Genomic DNA, 13,831 nt, shown 5'->3' with positions numbered 1-13,831 from the left:
ACAATTCCAGTCCGGTTTCCGCCCTCTCCACAGTACTGAAACAGCACTCCTCAAAATCACCAACGATCTCCTCCTGGCAGCTGATTCCGGTCTCCTATCCATCCTCATCCTGCTTGACCTGAGTGCGGCCTTTGACACCATCTCACACACCACCATCCTGGACAGACTCCTCTCTACTGGCATTACACACACACCCCTCAACTGGTTCAAATCCTACCTCTCTGGCAGCTGTCAGTTCATCCAACTCAAATCATTCACATCACAACCACTCCCAGTCACCACAGGTGTGCCCCAGGGCTCTGTCCTGGGGCCCCTGCTATTCATCATTTACTTACTCCCCCTTGGCTCATACGCGGATGACACCCAGCTCCATATTTCCACCAAACCCGACTCCACCCTCCCACCTTCCTCCCTCACTGACTGCCTCCGTGAAATAAAATCCTGGTTTTCATCCAACTTCTTCAAATTAAACAGCGACAAAACAGAAATTATACTCATTGGCACTAAAACCACCCTATCCAAATCCCCAAGTTTCACATTATCTATTGACAACTCTTCCATTTCTCCTTCCCCACAGGTCAAGAGTCTGGGTGTCATCCTCGACAGCACACTTTCCTACACTTCTCATATCAGCCACATAACCTGGTCAGCTTACTTCCATCTCCACAATATCAACTGCCTCTGCCCCTCTCTCACACCTCACACAGCTGCCATTCTGGTCCACAGTCTTGTCACCTCCTGGCTTGACTACTGCAACTCCCTCCTGTTCGGTCTTCCACAAAAAACTCTCCATAAACTACAACTGGTACAGAATGCAGCAGCTCGTATCATCACAAGGACCCCATCCAGTCACCACATCACACCCGTCCTGCAGCAGCTCTATTGGCTCCCCATCACACACCGTATCCAATACAAGATTTTACTGCTCACTTTCAAGGCCATTCACAACCTCGCCCCTCCATACCTGTCTGACCTCCTTCACATTGCCACACCCGCACACACACTCAGATCCTCTTCCTCTATCCACCTCTCTGTTCCCCCTGCCCACCTGGCTACCATGGGGAGCACAGTATTCAGCCACTCTGTTCCCCAGCTCTGGATTTCACTCCCCCCTGACCTCTGCAACACCACATCTGTCAATCTGTTCAAATCCAAACTCAAAACACATCTGTTCAGACTTGCCCATTCCACCTGATCAAATGCACTATGTTCTTACACTGTCTTATTGTCTTTCCCTCTGTTTTAATGTATTTGTATGATGTTTTGTATGCTGTGTGTCTTGTTTGATGTATGCTTTTTTTTTATCTTTGCTGTAAGGTGACCTTGAGTGGCTTGAAAGGCGCCCTAACAAATAAAATTCATCATTATTATTATTATTATTATTATTATTATTATTATGATTAAGTACCTTGGTATCACATTAGACACAAATCTCACATTTAAGAAACACATCAAAAAAGTGGCCAACACGATAAGATTCAGCCTGCAAAATTTCAAACAAATCAGGCCCCTCATCTCGTCTGATGCTGCTAAATCTTATCTCCACTGCATGATTCTGTCTCATATTGAGTACTGTTTTGTGATATGGTCGTTTGCTGGAGTCACCACACTGAAACCTATCGAACAACTCTACAAAAAGCCATCAAGGTATTCGCCACAAAAACATATTCCTCACATCACTGTCCAATTCTTGCGAGGTAAAATTTATTGAGTTTTGAAGATTTTAAAACTTTTAAATACAGCTGCCTCATCTATAAAACCCTCAACGGGCTGGCTCCTCCCCCGCTGGAGGACTTTTTTAAACGGACAGACAACACGCTCAGTACCAGATCTGCCTCCAGAGGGGACTGCGAGGTGCAGTTCAGACGAACCTCTATAGGCCAAAATTCCCTAACTGTAAAGGGCAGTGCAGGGGCGGCACGGTGGTGTGGTGGTCGCCTCACAGCAAGAGGGTTGCCGGTTCGATCCCGGGTGGGGGAGCCCTTCTGTGCGGAGTTTGCATGTTCTTCCCGTGTCAGCGTGGGTTCTCTCCGGGCACTCCAGCTTCCTCCCACAGTCCAAAGACATGCAGGTTAATTGGTGACTCTAAATTGTCCGTAGGTGTGAATGTGAGTGTGAATGGTTGTCTGTCTCTATGTGTCAGCCCTGTGATAGTCTGGTGACCTGTCCAGGGTGAACCCTGCCTCTCGCCCGATGTCAGCTGGGATAGGCTCCACCCCCCCGCTTCATCCTCTATGAAGCGGTTAGAAGATGAAGATGAAGATAAAGGGCAGTGCAGGTTGAAACGGTCTCCCAACCTCAATCAGAGACAGTCCCACTCTCACTACTTTCAAAAAACAGCTTAAAGGACGGCTATTGACTCATCAAATCTGCACCCATGAATGACTCATTGATCAGCCCTCTCATACAGTCTCTACTGTAGCCCCTTGTCGAATCTACTGTATAACTGCTGCTAATATTGTTGTGCACTTTATATGTTGTTGATTTAACTGTTATTTATGGTATGTCTGTCTGTCTTTTAATGTGAGGACTACGGATGGAAATTAGCTTCTAGCTAAATCCGGCATATTTACATGTATTTGTACCGATTGTTCATTAATATGCACTGTCCTCTTCAAATAAAGTGAAATTGAAATGGAAGGTCTGTCCCTCTGAGTGAAGGTCTGTCCCTCTGAGTGAAGGTCTGTCCCTCTGAGTGAAGGTCTGTCTCTCTGAGTGAAGGTCTGTCCCTCTGAGTGAAGGTCTGTCCCTCTGAATGAAGGTCTGTCTCTCTGAATGAAGGTCTGTCTCTCTGAGTGAGGGTCTGTCTCTCTGAGTGAAGGTCTGTCCCTCTGAGTGAAGGTCTGTCCCTCTGAATGAAGGTCTGTCCCTCTGAGTGAAGGTCTGTCCCTCTGAGTGAAGGTCTGTCTCTCTGAGTGAAGGTCTGTCTCTCTTAGTGAGGGTCTGTCCCCCTGAGTGAGGGTCTGTCTCTCTGAGTGAAGGTCTGTCCACCTGAGTGAGGGTCTGTCTCTCTGAGTGAAGGTCTGTCTCTCTGAGTGAAGGTCTGTCCCTCTGAGTGAGGGTCTGTCCCTCTGAGTGAAGGTCTGTCCCTCTGAATGAGGGTCTGTCCCTCTGAGTGAAGGTCTGTCCCTCTGAGTGAAGGTCTGTCTCTCTGAGTGAGGGTCTGTCTCTCTGAGTGAAGGTCTGTCCCTCTGAGTGAAGGTCTGTCCCTCTGAGTGAAGGTCTGTCTCTCTGAGTGAAGGTCTGTCCCTCTGAGTGAGGGTCTGTCCCTCTGAGTGAAGGTCTGTCCACCTGAGTGAGGGTCTGTCTCTCTGAGTGAAGGTCTGTCTCTCTGAGTGAGGGTCTGTCCCTCTGAGTGAGGGTCTGTCCCTCTAAGTGAAGGTCTGTCTCTCTGAGTGAAGGTCTGTCCCTCTGAGTGAAGGTCTGTCCACCTGAGTGAAGGTCTGTCCACCTGAGTGAGGGTCTGTCTCTCTGAGTGAAGGTCTGTCTCTCTGAGTGAAGGTCTGTCTCTCTGAGTGAAGGTCTGTCCCTCTGAGTGAAGGTCTGTCCCTCTGAGTGAGGGTCTGTCCCTCTGAGTGAAGGTCTGTCCACCTGAGTGAGGGTCTGTCTCTCTGAGTGAAGGTCTGTCTCTCTGAGTGAAGGTCTGTCACCCTTAGTGAGGGTCTGTCCCTCTGAGTGAAGGTCTGTCTCTCTGAGTGAAGGTCTGTCCCCCTGAGTGAGGGTCTGTCTCTCTGAGTGAGGGTCTGTCTCTCTGAGTGAAGGTCTGTCCCCCTGACTGAGGGTCTGTCTCTCTGAGTGAAGGTCTGTCCCTCTGAGTGAAGGTCTGTCCCTCTGAATGAGGGTCTGTCCCTCTGAGTGAAGGTCTCTGAGGGGGCAGAGGGGACACACGGGACAGAGGGGACACATGGGGACATACAGGGGACAGAGGGGACACACAGGACAGAAGGGACACATAGGGGACATACAGGGGACAGTGGGGACACACGGGACAGAGGGGACACACGGGACAGAGGGGACACATAGGGGACAGAGGGGACACACGGGACAGAGGGGACACATAGGGGACATACAGGGGACAGTGGGGACACACGGGACAGAGGGGACACACGGGACAGAGGGGACACATAGGGGACATACAGGGGACAGAGGGGACACACGGGACAGAGGGGACACATAGGGGACATACAGGGGACAGAGGGGACACACGGGACAGAGGGGACATACAGGGGACACAGGGGACACACGGGACATACAGGGGACAGAGGGGACATACAAGAGACATAGGGGACACACAGGACAGAAGGGACTCACTGCACCAGATGAAACAACCCATTATCACATACGACACTCGTCATTCACGATCCACGCGACACCGTACGACGCTGCGTCGGGCTGTAACCACGCTGATGTCATGGAGTCTGAACATGACGTGAAAGTAGCAGCACTGTCTGATCACTGACTAAAATAAAGTTTGTATAATTTCAAATCCTGTTAAAATTATGAGTTCAGTGTGTGAACGATCGAGACCCTGGACTTGTGTCCATGAATACTTTTGTCTTCAGAGGTCAGTGTGTTTTGTATAATGTAAATGCTTTGTGTGTGTGTGTGTGTGTGTGTGTGTGTGTGTGTTTGTGGTTTGTGGACCTACTGTATGCTTCCTTCTTTTACATCCCTGCTACTATTACAAAACACATCTGGACTTTTTGTGTGTGTGTGTGTGTGTGTACAGGTGTGCGGGGAGGTCCGACAGGTGCGGCAGTCTCCTGTCTCCGTCTCAGAGTACCTGCAGCTCAGTCTGGAGGAGGTAACACACCATCACATGTTCATATTACCCATGAGTCTTTGCTGCTGTTGCCATAGAGGCGGAGTCAGAGAGTATGTAAAGATGCCATGATTTCCCCCACCGTGAAGGGAAAACTGCTGAACTCTGCCCCCTTACACGTCATAAGCCCCGCCCCCTCCATGGTTTCTGTTTTTCTGATTAGAAAGAGGTGTGATGTCATCATTGACAGCTATGTGAGCCAATCAGTGTGCTTGCTGTTATGGCGCTGCTCATGATTGGTCGGACGGGTGTATGGGCGGAGACTCAGTGCAGCAGACTCTGGCACTAGATGATGTCACCAGAGCAGGATGGCAGTGGGCATATCTGTTTAGGCTTCAGGAAGTGGAGAGGTGTCGTCCCTCTTTACATACAGGTGATCACACCTGTACCAAGACAACATGTAGGGCGTGGCTTTCATCAGCTGTCCCTGGACACCTGGACAGCATAGGGGGCGTGGCCTTCATCACCTGTACCTGTCTGTCTGTCCCTCCAGGCCTTCTTCCTGGTCTACAGTTTGGGCTGTCTGTCTGTCTACCTGCACCAGGTGACCATCTGTCGTTCACTTTGACTTCCTACTTCTACATTTGGATTCCCTCCTTTAATGACCTCATCATGTCTTGTCCTGTGATTGGTCAGGAGCCGCTGTCAGTCCTCCAGCTGTGGAGGAAGTTCCGTTCCCTGAGGCCCGACTTTGTCAGCTCGTTCTCAGCCTATCAGCACTGTCGAAGCAGGGGGTGGATCCCAAAAGGAGGGGGTGGGGCCAAGTATGGCGTCGACTTCAGTAAGACACGCGCGCACACACACACACACACACACACACACACACAGGTGTGTTCCATTTCAGGCTCCTCCCGTGGGGGCATGGTCTATAGGACACACCTGTCAGAGACCACCTGACCAGTCCCTTGAGCCTCCTTTGGTCTATGGTTTACACTTCTCTGTTTGTTTTCAGTGTTGTACAGGAAGGGACCGCCGTTCTACCACGCCAGGTAACACACACACACACACACAGAGGTGATTTTGTTTCTGTGACCTTGTGAGGACCCTGAGCCGCTGTCTTCATCACATTAAAAAGTCTTCCTCGTTTGTTTTCTGACCTTAAGCTCCATCTACAAACTGTCCCTTCTGTCTTCCTGTAGTTATTCAGTGGTAGTTGAACGGGTTGATGATGCGTTCAGGGGCTCTGCGTTGCGTCCGTTTTCGTGGCGTTCTCTAGCGGCTCTTAGCAGGATCACCTCCAACGTCTCCAAGGTAACAAGTGGTGGTGGTGTGATGTCATCAGGTGAGATTAGAATCAGGTGAGTGATGTCACTGTGTTTGTTTTCCAGGAACTGATGTTGTGTTACATCATCTATCCAGCCGACCAATCAGAAGCCGAGCTAGACTCACCTGTCTGTCTGAGCAGGCTGAAGGTTCAGGTACCTGATCAATAATAATCAATAAGTCTGATCCGTTCTGAAATGTTTTCATCATGTATCAGAGAAAAACTTCAGTCTTCAGTCAAATTCAATCAGTGATCAATGAAGGGATCCATCAGCTGATCGGTGTCATTGATTTTCTCTCAACAGGAAGTGATCGTTAGCAGGTGGGTTTCCTCCAGAGAGCGAGCTGAGCAGGAAGACTTCTGATTGGCTGACAGGAGACTGGAAACTGATGATGTCACAGAATGATGTCACAGAGACTCAACCATTGTCAATTGAAGAGTCAGAAACATTCAACCTTTATTTAAATGTGAATCATTGACAGTGATGAACGACTAGTTCTGATGACATCACACACTTCCTGCAAGACGTGACATCACAGACTTCCTGCAGGACGTGACATCACAGACTTCCTGCAGGACGACAAGATTTGGCTTCATGGGAGACTCTTTAAATCTGAATGTTTACAAAGAACGTGGACATGTGGACAGAGGGAAATGTTTCTGAGTGTTGGGTGAGAAAATAAATGTGAAATTTAAAAGATAAAAACACACATATCAACAATCACTGTGACACATCTGAGACAACATGATGAACCGCAGATGGTTTATGGCAGAGGACAGAAACACAGCAGTTTAACATGTTAGAGCTAACAGGACTAAAGCTAACAGAGCTAAAGCTAACAGAGCTTAAGCTAACAGGACTAAAGCTAATAGGACTTAAGCTAAGAGGACTAAAGTTAATAGGACTTAAGCTAACAGGACTAAAGCTAATAGGACTTAAGCTAACAGGACTAAAGTTAATAGGACTTAAGCTAACAGGACTAAAGCTAATAGGACTTAAGCTAACAGGACTTAAGCTAACAGGACTAAAGCTAATAGGACTTAAGCTAACAGGACTAAAGCTAACAGGACTAAAGTTAATAGGACTTATGCTAACATGACTAAAGCTAATAGGACTTAAGCTAACAGGACTAAAGCTAATAGGACTTAAGCTAATAGGGCTTAAGCTAACAGGACTAAAGTTAATAGGACTTAAGCTAACAGGACTAAAGCTAACAGGACTAAAGGTAACAGGTCTAAAGCTAACAGAGCTAAAGCTGTCAGAGCTAAAACTAACAAGACCTAAGCTAACAGGACTAAAGCTAACAGTGCTTAAGCTAACAGAGCTAAAGCTAACAAGACCTAAGCTAACAGGACTAAAGCTAACAGAGCTAAAGCTATCAGAGCTTAAGCTAACAGAGCTAAAGATATCAGAGCTTAAGCCAACAGGACTTAAGCTAACAGGACTAAAGGTAGTAGGACTAAAGGTAGCAGGACTAAGCTAATAGGACTAAAGGTAGCAGGACTCAAGGTAACAGGACTTAAGGTAACAGGACTAAAGGTAACATGACTAAAGCAAACAGGACTTAAGCTACGAGGACTAAAGGTAACAGGACTAAAGGTAACAGGACTTAAGCTAAGAGGACTAAAGGTAACAGGACTTAAGCTAACAGGATTAAAGTTAATCGGACTTAAGATAACAGGGCTTAAGCTAACAGGACTAAAGGTAGTAGGACTAAAGGTAGCAGGACTAAGCTAATAGGACTAAAGGTAGTAGGACTAAAGGTAGCAGGACTCAAGGTAACAGGACTTAAGGTAACAGGACTAAAGGTAACATGACTAAAGCAAACAGGACTTAAGCTACGAGGACTAAAGGTAACAGGACTAAAGGTAACAGGACTTAAGCTAAGAGGACTAAAGGTAACAGGACTTAAGCTAACAGGATTAAAGTTAATCGGACTTAAGATAACAGGGCTTAAGCTAACAGGACTAAAGGTAGTAGGACTAAAGGTAGCAGGACTAAGCTAATAGGACTAAAGGTAGTAGGACTAAAGCAAACAAGACTTAAGCTACGAGGACTAAAGGTAGCAGGACTAAAGCAAACAGGACTTAAGCTACAAGGACTAAAGGTAACAGGACTTAAGCTAAGAGGACTAAAGGTAACAGGACTAAAGGTAACAGGTGATGTCCTGTTACATGTTGAAACACCTGCTACATGTGACGCCGCAATGACGTTGACGTTGAGGAGGAAACTGACAGAAACATTCAGATCTTATCTTACTATATAATAGGGCTGTCAAAATTGCTCAAAAATGACATTTGAATATTCCTTCTAAAAATAACTCACAGGTTCAAACCATTCAATTTTTTTTTTTCACATCATGTCCACAAGAGGGCAAACTAATACAAGGAAACATACCTGTATATGTATTAATACAAGGAAACACAACTACTTGTAGGTATTTTTATTTCAACATAAACGTCTTTGAAAACATTTACATGCCTACACATTAAAACACATAAAACAATTATCTATAACATTACGTTATAAACGACCGCGGACCTCTCTCTCTCGCTCGCCCCCCCTCTCTGACCCGTCACGCCAGGGCCACACCGCCCATGGAAGCGCTGCGAATAGCCTCGAAGCGCCAAGTAGTAAAGCCAGTTTCCTTTCAGTGCCCATGTTAACCGATTGTGTCATCCACACCATGGCTGGCTCGCGCCCTGCAGTGATCGTTTCGGCGATCTGATCTGATCTGATCTGATCGCCCATCGGCGATAGAAGGGTTGTTTCACGATGTCTTTTTTAAATGACGATGCAATTGCGAGGTGGGGGTGGGGGTGGGGGAACAGCGCATGTGTGGAGCATGCTGACGAGATCGAGGCTGAACGAGGCTGAGTGAGAGGAGACAGAGGGAGGCTGCTTAGTGAGAGAGCGGAGGGGCGGGGGGGATCAACGCCTCCGCCGGCTCGACACAAGCATACTCGGGCATACTATAAGCGTAGCAGACTCCGCAAGCAATGTCCGCAGTCATTCGGGCTTTCATAGTCGAGCACACTTCCGTGTTGTAGTTTCCTGTAAAAAGGTCCGTGAAAAATCCCGGCGATGTGAAAAGTACATGCCGAGCAGTCACTGGTGCGTGGAGCGGAGTCCACACAGTCATAAAATCTGAGCTTTGCACGCACAGGGCTTGCAGAGGCCCGCTTTGAGTCCACGCGGACCTCCGCGGAATGCGTTCCGCGTATGTTCCGCCCAAGTATGTTCGGGCCTTAACGCACATGTCGCGGAGTGGTGAACAAACCAAACAACACAATGTCAGGAGAAATTGAAAAGATATGCCGTCTATGTAAAGTCAACTTGCTAATTAAGGAGCCATTACATGTTCAAGAGCTTTATAAAGCTGCTCAAACGCCAAAGAGAGGCTATAAGTGAATGTTTCAGCAGCGACGCGTAATGACTAGAGGGTGACACGGGAGAGGATTTTCAGTCCTGTCCCATCCCACTCCCACAAAAATAATCCCATCCCGTCCCAATCCCATGAAAAAGAAAAAAAAAATCCCATCCTGTCCCAGTCCCACAAGAATGACTCCCATCCCATCCCGCTCCCGTGTTGTGTGTCAGTTACAGTAAAAAAAATAAAAAATACAGTACATGGATCACACAATGCCTACCTTAGTTGAATATGAACCCAAATGTGACATCTAATGTTGTGTTTTGATATTTATTGCCTAATTATTTTAACATTTGGTTCCTCTGACTGATGTTATTATATATGACATCATTAGATTATTAATACTGAAGCATCCGTGTTAGAGCAGCATGTTACTGTTGTAGCTGCTGGAGGTGGAGCTAGTTTCAACTACTTTATAAAAACTTGAGTATTGTTATTATGATTCCCAGTCCCGCCCGTTCCCGTTGACTTTTTTTCCCATCCCGTCCCAATCACATGAAGAATAGTGATTCCCATCCCATGGAAGTCACGTGATCACGACGAATAGTGATTCCCATCCCGTGGGAATCCCACGGGAATCACGTGATCCCGCGGAACTCCCAAAAAAATGTCAGTCTCTACTGTGCACGTGTGTTAATATATGCAACCACCTCAAACAGACATCATCTCAGCTGCTGCCGATGAAGGTAGGGTTATCTTACCATATAATGACGAAAACTCTGTCTGTCTGTCCCACGTTTTTCTCCTCACTTACTTGGTCAATCCATGTGAAATTTGGCACAGGGGTAGAGGGTCATGGGAGGATGCCAATGAAGCAGTATTACATCAATTGGCCAAAGGGGGGCGCTATAGCAACCCATTGAAATTGCAAACTTTGAATGGGCATATCTCATGCCCCGTATGTGGTAGAGACATGAAACTTTGCACAGAGATGCCTCTCCTCATGAGGAACACATTTGCCTCAAGAACCCATAACTTCCGCTGATATAGATTTTCCGCCATTTTGAATTTGTTGAAAACCACTTAAAGAAGCAACAGACAGCATTTTTGCCTACATACAGTACAGGCTAAAAGTTTGGACACACCTTCTCATTCAATGCGTTTTCTTTATTTTCATGACTATTTACATTGTAGATTCTCACTGAAGGCATCAAAACTATGAATGAACACATGTGGAGTTATGTACTTAACAAAAAAAGGTGAAATAACTGAAAACATGTTTTATATTCTAGTTTCTTCAAAATAGCCACCCTTTGCTCTGATTACTGCTTTGCACACTCTTGGCATTCTCTCCATGAGCTTCAAGAGGTACTCACCTGAAATGGTTTTCCAACAGTCTTGAAGGAGTTCCCAGAGGTGTTTAGCACTTGTTGGCCCCTTTGCCTTCACTCTGTGGTCCAGCTCACCCCAAACCATCTCCATTGGGTTCAGGTCCGGTGACTGTGGAGGCCAGGTCATCTGCCGCAGCACTCCATCACTCTCCTTCTTGGTCAAATAGCCCTTACACAGCCTGGAGGTGTGTTTGGGGTCATTGTCCTGTTGAAAATAAATGATCGTCCAACTAAACGCAAACCGGATGGGATGGCATGTCGCTGCAGGATGCTGTGGTAGCCATGCTGGTTCAGTGTGCCTTCAATTTTGAATAAATCCCCAACAGTGTCACCAGCAAAACACCCCCACACCATCACACCTCCTCCTCCATGCTTCACAGTGGGAACCAGGCATGTGGAATCCATCCGTTCACCTTTTCTGCGTCTCACAAAGACACGGCGGTTGGAACCAAAGATCTCAAATTTGGACTCATCAGACCAAAGCACAGATTTCCACTGGTCTAATGTCCATTCCTTGTGTTTCTTGGCCCAAACAAATCTCTTCTGCTTGTTGCCTCTCCTTAGCAGTGGTTTCCTAGCAGCTATTTGACCATGAAGGCCTGATTCGCGCAGTCTCCTCTTAACAGTTGTTCTAGAGATGGGTCTGCTGCTAGAACTCTGTGTGGCATTCATCTGGTCTCTGATCTGAGCTGCTGGTAACTTGCCATTTCTGAGGCTGGTGACTCGGATGAACTTATCCTCAGAAGCAGAGGTGACTCTTGGTCTTCCTTTCCTGGGTCGGTCCTCATGTGTGCCAGTTTCGTTGTAGCGCTTGATGGTTTTTGCGACTCCACTTGGGGACACATTTAAAGTTTTTGCAATTTTCCGGACTGACTGACCTTCATTTCTTAAAGTAATGATGGCCACTCATAGCAGACACCAGCGGCGCAGCATTACTTTAAGCTTCCAAGATGCCAAAGCGCAAGTGCAGCTTCACAGATGAACTGCAGAAAAAATTCCCAACTTACTGTCCCGACCTGGTCGGGATATATGGGAGGCTGAGTGCACCGTGTGCAAAGCTGGCACATATGATTCTGTGTGTAATAAAGGTGCCGGGGAGCTCAAAGTTGGATTTTCTAATACAGAAGAGGTATTATTTAGAACACTATTTCATATTATTTATTTATTTGTCTAGTAAGACTTGAAAAGATAGCTATTATTTTACAAGTTGATTTTTCTCATACAGAAGAGACATTATTTCTATCATTATTTCATTCCAGAGATTTTACATTTATTTTACATTTATATTTATTTTTGTACAATTGAAACTTGTAAAAAGATTATTATTTTAGGCATAATAACAGCTTTCTGCCTTTGAGAGATATTATTATGACTGAATTTTCTATCCATACATATAAACTTTAAATATATTACATTATAAGGCATGTTTGAGTAAACTGCAAGTATCATTTAAGTAGGCTATGTCGTGGCCGGGGCGAGTGTCCTCTTTTTTGGAAATCAAAATATGGTCACCCTACTGTACTTTCAATAAAGCACTCGTACTATCAACTTCACAAACACTGTCTGAATACATTGCTCTTCTCAGTGGGTTCAGTTTACTATTTAATCTGCAATTTCCTATGACCTGTAGCCCAAACACACACCATGTGAAACTGTACGTGGGCAACTGTGCACTCAATGGGTATGGACTAGTTAAAAACTGATTTAATGAAACAAACAGAAATGTTTCCTAACAATAAAAACAGTTTGTTGGTTCAGGTAAATAATTGCTATGTCTCTTCTTATTGTTTCTCTTATTACCACACTGGAAAACTAGCTACGTAGCATTAGCAGTTAGCTTTAGAAAACCAACAGCAAAGATTAGCTGAGTGGCTAATGTTAGCAACTGGTTGACATACTAAGTTAATGTTAAACACAATAAATTATGTAGCAGAATAATACCAGAACAACAACAGGGGTCCGTTTCACAAAGCAGGTTCAACAAACTCTGAGTCTAATCCTGAACTCTGAGTTGATCTACTCTGAGATAGGAAACTCTGAGTTTCCGGTTCCAGAACAGCTAATTTGAATCAGTTTAATCAACTCGGAGTAGTTTCACCTGGAGTTAAGCGCGTGCACCACAACTATAAAAAGCCAGCATCAATGGAGCCCCGATTCGACGAGTCACCATGGCAACGGGGAAGAGGAGGGCTGCGTTTTTCACCCCACTAGAATTAGAAATCTTAATGCACTCATACAGCGAGTTTGCACACAAAGAAGTGCAACACCGCTGCAGCTGCAAAAGAGAGGGAGACGGTGTGGGAGAACATTGCTGCTCTGGTAAATGCGCAAGTTTAAATGTAGTACTTTGCAATCACAATAATATTACAGGGGAAACTGCTTGAATAGTAGCCTATTAATTTATTTCATTTAGGTGCGATCCCACGGGGGAGAAGCGCACTAGGCTGCAGTTTAGGATGAAATATAAAAATATTGTTCAAACAGGCCTCGGCATAATCTCATGGGGGTACCTCATTTTGATCATGTTGTACATTGTAAAGGAAATATTAAGTGGCTCTTTGACTGTGCAGTTGTTTTATCCCCAACATAATGCTGTTTTCACACACATAAATGTCTTCTCATCTATATCATGTTCTGTTAAATAATTAAGCCTATTTAAACTAACACAGACTTCTACTCAGCCAACAGAAAGAAGACAGATGCCGTAAAACGAGCACACTTTTCTGACCGCCCTGCATACAGTTGCCTTACTCAAGTGCTCAGCGTCTCCGACATTGTATAAAAAAACTTCCATTTGCAAAGAAACGCAGCACATTTTTATACAGTCTATGAGCGCAACACACAATATCTGCTGGGGTGTGAGAGCATGACTACGACTGGTAATGTTGCAAATGTAAGGACGGATTAGGTTGTGTATGTAGATGATGGACTGTGACGTGAAACGGTACAGCTCAAAAAGATAATTGTGTGGAAATGCTAGAAC

The 13,831-nt window shown here is 45.7% G+C and overlaps 2 protein-coding genes across 6 annotated transcripts in view; one reads left to right on the top strand and one right to left on the bottom strand.

The window, feature by feature from the left end:
- The window catches only part of tsen2 (TSEN2 tRNA splicing endonuclease subunit), a 28,595-nt gene extending 19,719 nt beyond the window's left edge, over positions 1-8,876 (top strand). Inside the window, exons 6-13 of one of the 5 annotated variants that reach the window (XR_007449308.1) lie at positions 4,730-4,804; positions 5,316-5,366; positions 5,459-5,603; positions 5,775-5,811; positions 5,962-6,073; positions 6,151-6,240; positions 6,391-7,716; positions 8,195-8,876. Coding sequence is in view for 1 of the 5 variants with exons in the window: in XM_049575420.1 (XP_049431377.1) it covers positions 4,730-4,804; positions 5,316-5,366; positions 5,459-5,603; positions 5,775-5,811; positions 5,962-6,073; positions 6,151-6,240; positions 6,391-6,450 (570 nt within the window). In the remaining 4 variants the exon portion in view is untranslated. Of the gene's footprint in view, positions 1-4,729; positions 4,805-5,315; positions 5,367-5,458; positions 5,604-5,774; positions 5,812-5,961; positions 6,074-6,150; positions 6,241-6,390 lie in introns of all 5 variants that reach the window. The other 4 variants (XR_007449307.1, XR_007449306.1, XR_007449305.1 and 1 more) reach the window with 4 other exon arrangements.
- The window catches only part of LOC125888057 (GATA zinc finger domain-containing protein 14-like), a 63,069-nt gene continuing 51,202 nt past the window's right edge, over positions 1,965-13,831 (bottom strand). Inside the window, exon 2 of the mRNA XM_049575237.1 lies at positions 1,965-2,163. The gene's annotated coding sequence lies outside the window, so the exon portion shown is untranslated. The remainder of the gene's footprint in view (positions 2,164-13,831) is intronic.

This window comes from Epinephelus fuscoguttatus, linkage group LG1 (genome assembly GCF_011397635.1).
Source record: "Epinephelus fuscoguttatus linkage group LG1, E.fuscoguttatus.final_Chr_v1".
Classification (NCBI taxonomy): Eukaryota; Metazoa; Chordata; class Actinopteri; order Perciformes; family Serranidae; genus Epinephelus; species Epinephelus fuscoguttatus.
Note: the sequence above shows the minus strand (reverse complement) of the source record. Positions and strands in the feature narration are given on the sequence as shown.